The following is a 5,695-nucleotide window of genomic DNA, read 5'->3' as shown; positions in this document are numbered from 1 at the left end:
TGATGATCATCAACGATGAAAAATGTTAAACAATAAATAAATAAATAAAAACTCCTTAAAGTAATTTCTGCCTGTGAGGACTTCAGAAGATGTCAGAGTGTGATGATGACATGAAACCAAAACATGTGTTCGTTATAAAAACATGGTGCCATACAATCCCGCCCCGCACCCCTCCCCTGATGCCGCCCCTGTCCGGACTTTGGCACATTTAGGGGAGAAGCAGCAGCAGCAGGATCCCATCCTGAGCGCGACATGAACGGATCACAGCTCAATGAGCTTCCGGATGACTCCGAGCAGCTGAGGCCGTACGTGGTGAGCCTGAGGCGGGCAGCAGAGGAGGCCGATGACCGGTCCTCGGTGGGAAGCTTCTCCGACTGCTTCCTCATCAGGTTCCTGCGCGCCAGAGACTTCGACCTGCAGCTCTCCCTCAAGGTAAAGCACCTCTATGTCACCAACAGGTGGAAGGAAAACAGTACATCTACAAGATTACTGCACTTTTGTATTTTTTTTTTTTTTTTTTGGAGTATCTTTACTTGATTATTTTTTTGTGTTCTATGTTTTGTTTTTGTTTTTTTTATAACTTATACCTTTCACTACCTTTCAAAGTCAAATATTGTATTTCATTACACTACATTTCCAGGAAGCCTTTAGTTACTTGTTCCTTTTGACTCAGTTTAGCTCTATAATCCCCTATAATCTGCTGCTGCTGTTTTCTTTCTACTTATTTCATGGGACATTTCCATTTATGTATTTCATATTTTTCAGCCCTCTATTTACTTTAGGGATTACATCAACATGACTATCAAATCATTTTGCAGTCCCCCAGGGGGAATCTGTGGTCTAGGCATCGTTTTACATGCTTAACAGAAGTTATCCTAAAACTGAATCATGTAAAAGTAAAGAAAAACATTTGGTTTAAAGATTACTTGATCACAGGATAACTGTCTAATCTTATTTTTAATCACAATATAGAGAAAATAAATCTTACTTTGTCTGCTATTTTGAAGAAAAAAGTAAAAAAAATAAATAAAATAGAGAAAAGATTAAAATCTAATAATTCAAGTGCAAGAAAAATTTTCAAATAAGATCTTTGGAGAAAAAGATTTCTTGAAAGTTACCATAGGTGAGAACAGCAGAAACGGACGATATAGTAAGTTGCCCTAAAACAGCAAATCAGATTCACATAAAAAATAGATAATGAACAATGAGGACTGAGTCCATGAATAATGTCTGCGGTTCAACAAAGATGCCAGTCTTACATTTCTTTGGGTTGGTATTTTATACTAAAAACTTTACTGAACTAATTTATAAAATCTTGTCAAACATAGAAGGCAAAAACAAACAGCCTCTTTGAAAAGCATGAAATCTGGATTTATTTGACTTTATTGTCTTCTTGTCATATTTTCTTTCAAGATAATCCTTTACTGTTTGTTTTGGCACTTATGTTTAGAGACAGAATGTTTCTAAGCGTGAACAGAGAATAAACCCAAACAAGCGAGCCTCAGAGACTAAAGCTCAGCCAAGTGGATCAGAGCTCTGCAGTTGTGACACACATAGTCTAACTTTAACACAGAACACAAGAAGCTTTTCCTATTTTGATTTATTTAGAAATGTTTTTCTGTTTTTATATTTTTTTTATAAGATCCGCGTTGGGTTTTACTGCAGTTACAGTTTGGTGCAATTTCAGTTCTTTAATAAGGAAATAATAACAATGTAACATTTTTATTATTAAAAACTTAAAAGATCTAGGTCCCTTTTCAAGACTGTCCAGCTTTGTTAGAAATGTTTTGTTTGTTTTGATTTTTCTACAAAGTATATAGCAATGTGCTGTAGCTGAATGCAGAACATTTCCTTTTAAGATTCCCTAGAGTTGCATTTTATTAAAGTATACAGTTTGAAATAAATTGACACTAGATACAGCATTTGATCAGTTGATTTTTTTCTGATATATGCAACATTAATATTATCCTAATGTATGGTTGGTAGTTTCAGGTCAGTCATTAATTAAGTGCAGAATGCTTGTAAAAATGTATTGATTTGACAAAAAAAAAAGAAATAGAAAATAACTAAAACAGGCAGGATTTTCAAGTGTTTATATGTGTGTATAAAAAAATGCAGCCAAAGTAGAAAGCATGTGCAAAGCTTATCTACACACCAAGGGGAAATTAAATGGTATGTGTTTAAAATTAGCTTTCTTTAGTGAATTTGTGTATACACACATAGAGCAAGAGACAGAGAGAGAGGGAGAGATATAGATATGGATATACAGGGGTTGGACAATGAAAATGAAACACCTGGTTTTAGGCCCCAATAATTTATTGGTATGATGTAGGGCCTTCTTTTGCAGCCAATACAGCATCAATTCGTCTTGGGAATGACATATACGAGTCCTGCACAGCGGTCAGAGGGATTTTAAGCCATTCTTCTTGCAGGATAGTGGCCAGGTCACGACGTGATGGTGGAGGAAAATGTTTCCTGACTCGCTCCAAAACACCCCAAAGTGGCTCAATAATATTTAGATCTCTTGACAGTGCAGGCCATGGGAGATGTTCAACTTCACTTTCATGTTCATCAAACCAATCTTTCACCAGTCTCACTGTGTGTATTGGTGCATTGTCATCTTGATACGGCAGAGGGAGGAAAATCGCTTTTTCGACTTAATTAGCAACATGCTACCGAAATGGCTGGATCTGGCACCGGATAAGTCATTCACATTGGAACGGGTACATCGCACACCGGCCTCTGGGAAACCAAACCAAGGCAGAGCGGTTCTGATTCACTTTTTAAAGGTCCTGGAGAACGAATTTGTGTACCGAGAGGCAAGAAAAGAGAAATTACATATGATGGGGCCAAAATCATGTTTGCACAGGATTTATCTGCAGAGACGGTACGGATCAGACACGGGGTACCACCCGGTGGTGAAGCTGTTTGTTGATATCGAAAAATTCATCTCTTCTCAATACCTCAAGAAGCCAAAACATTTTACAAGACTTTTCCAAAATAAAAACAGCGGGTGCCTTTGATCAGTGAGTCATGAAAGACAAAATGCTTAGAAAACAGGTAAACGGATACAACATTTTATGTGGCTATTCCTGCTCCAATAGAGCTGATTAACAACCGGAACATAAGCAGGATAAGTTCTAAGTTAATTGTCAGTTCATATAAATATGCTTTTGTGTGTTTAAGTCTAATTTGAACTGTTTGATAATTAATGCTGAAAGTTGAGCCTTAAATTAGTTATTACTGTTCTACCAAGGGCTGATGGTATTATATAGTGTTTTGGTTAGGTCACGTTGACTAATTGCTCCTCATTGAAGTTAATTTGGGGAATGTTTATGACTTGTTCTGTGTATTGTATGGATGATTGTGTGAATGCATATGCAAACCTGCTTTTTCAGTTCTACCTTTACCTAATTTATTTTTAGTCCAATAATAAATTAAATAATCTGATATAGAGAAGACAATCAAGGGAAATGCTTTGAATTTCAAAATCACTAGCTGGAATGTCAGAGGAATACGAAAGCTAACTAAATTGAAACAAGAATTAGACTGATTAAAATATTTGAAATCTAGAATATTTTTTCTACAAGAATCTCATTTGATTGAGACAGAAATACATCGTATAACCAAAAGATGACAGGATCAGGTATATCACTCTTCCTTTACCAGTCACGCCAGAGGAGTTAATATTCTTGTGCAAAAGTCAAAACCATTTCAAACTATAAGGTCAATCAAAGAACCCTATGGGAGATATATAATTGTGCAGGGACATATTTCAACATTAAAACTAAATTTGATAAATATTTATGGACCTAACAATGATAATCCATCCTTTTATGAAAATGTATTCTTAACCTTGTCAACCCTGGAGAAACTTTATATTATAGGAGGGGACTTTAACTGCACCCTGAACCCCAGTCTGGATAAATCTACTCAAAGTGATACCCGTCATTCACAAACCAGGAAAATACTCCTTAATTATATAAAAGACTTAAGAATAAATGAAGTATGGAGAACAAGGAACCCAAGCAACAGGGGATTTTCATGTTACTCAAGCACACTTCAATCCCATTCGCGTATTGATTATTTTGTTATCTCTGTGGAGTTATTGCCTCACGTGGAGAACTGCTGGTATGATCGTATTGTACTCAGTGACCATGCTGCAGTGTCCCTGGAAATTAAAGTAAATAGGATTGATCAAGGAGTGAAACGATGCAGACATCTTTGCTAAAAGACTCAAAATTTGTTACATTTATAGAAACTTGCATTGACAAATATTTTTAATTGAATAATGATGTAACAACAGCTAGTATTAGAAGGGAAGCGTTTAAAGCTTACATCAGAGGAGAAATTATCAGCTGTAGCAGCAATAAAAATAAACAATATAACCAAGAATTAAAATCATTAGAGGAACAAATTAAATCCAGCGAAACAGAGATTTATCAGAGTAATGATCATACAACATTACACAAACTGAATGTTTTAAGAACCAGATATGAAACATTAACAACAGAGAGAGTGGAGAAAAGCTTAATGTGGACGAAACAAGCATTTTATGATCAAGGAGAAAAGGCCGGTAAATTATTGGCTTGGAGGATAAAACAGATGCAAGCAGAAAGAGAAATTAACAGCATCAAATCCATATTTGGCGTTTTAACAACAGACCCTTCAGAAATAAATGAACATTTTAGAGAATTCTACAAAACCTTGTATAAATCTGAAAATTGTGGAAATGAAGAAACTCAAGCTGCATTTCTTAATCAATTAAAATTCAAAACCATTTCAGAGGCGGAGAAAAGAACTCTTAATAGTCCTTTAACAATAAAAGATCTATCTGAAGCAATAGGCAGCATGAATAGTGTTAAACGCCTCCTGATGGACTTCCAATAGAGTTTTACCATAATATAAGACGGATTCTTAATGTACTACATGAAAAACATAATTGCAAACACACAGCGAGGTTATCATTGGATGCACATCAAGCTTTTAACAGAATAGAGTGGACTTATCTGTTTAAAATGCTCCCCAAATATGGACTGGGTGAAAGCTTTCTAAGATGGATACGACTACTATATACTGATCCCATAGCACAAGTTTTAACCAATAATAATATGTCAAAACCTTTTAATTTACAACGGTCAACTAGACAGGTGCGCCCTCTGTCACTGTTGCTTTTTGCACTGGCAATAGAACCGGTGATGGCTGTTAGAGTGAATATAGGAATATCAGGAATTAGAATTGGAGGAAGGGATCATGTCATTTCCCTGTTTGCGGATGACATCATATTTTTCATCAGTAATTTAAAGATCAGTATTCCCAATTTATTAGATCTAACAAAAGAATTCTGTGAATTTTCAGGATAAAAAAATGTATATTTCTAAATCAGATTTAATGTTTCTTAATGAAGAAGAAAGGAGAAGTCCTAGTGTGGTTACCCCATTTAAAACGACTGCAAAAGGTTTTACATACTTAGGCATTAACATCACGCCATCCCTCAATGAAATAAGTGCAGTGAATTATTAGGGGTGTAAATCACACCCATCATGGCGATTCGATTCAGTATCGATTTCCTGACCCAACGATTTGATTATTTTCGATACTCAAGAATACACCACGATACAATTCGATTCGATTAATTGGTTCTTTTTTTTTTTAACACCTTACAGGCTAGACAATGTTTCAAATTTGAAATAAG

At 35.5% G+C, this 5,695-nt stretch overlaps 1 protein-coding gene across 1 annotated transcript in view; it reads left to right on the top strand.

Annotated features, from left to right (window-relative positions):
• Positions 1 to 252: 252 nt before the first annotated feature.
• The window catches only part of ttpa (tocopherol (alpha) transfer protein), a 14,494-nt gene continuing 9,051 nt past the window's right edge, over positions 253 to 5,695 (top strand). Inside the window, exon 1 of the mRNA XM_015381692.1 lies at positions 253 to 432. Coding sequence (XP_015237178.1) covers positions 253 to 432 — 180 coding nt within the window. The remainder of the gene's footprint in view (positions 433 to 5,695) is intronic.

The sequence above is a fragment of the Cyprinodon variegatus genome, unplaced genomic scaffold, assembly GCF_000732505.1.
Source record: "Cyprinodon variegatus isolate N-32 unplaced genomic scaffold, C_variegatus-1.0 Scaffold239, whole genome shotgun sequence".
NCBI lineage: Eukaryota > Metazoa > Chordata > Actinopteri > Cyprinodontiformes > Cyprinodontidae > Cyprinodon > Cyprinodon variegatus.
The sequence above is the reverse complement of the archived record's forward strand: the minus strand, read 5'-3'. Positions and strand labels throughout refer to the sequence as shown.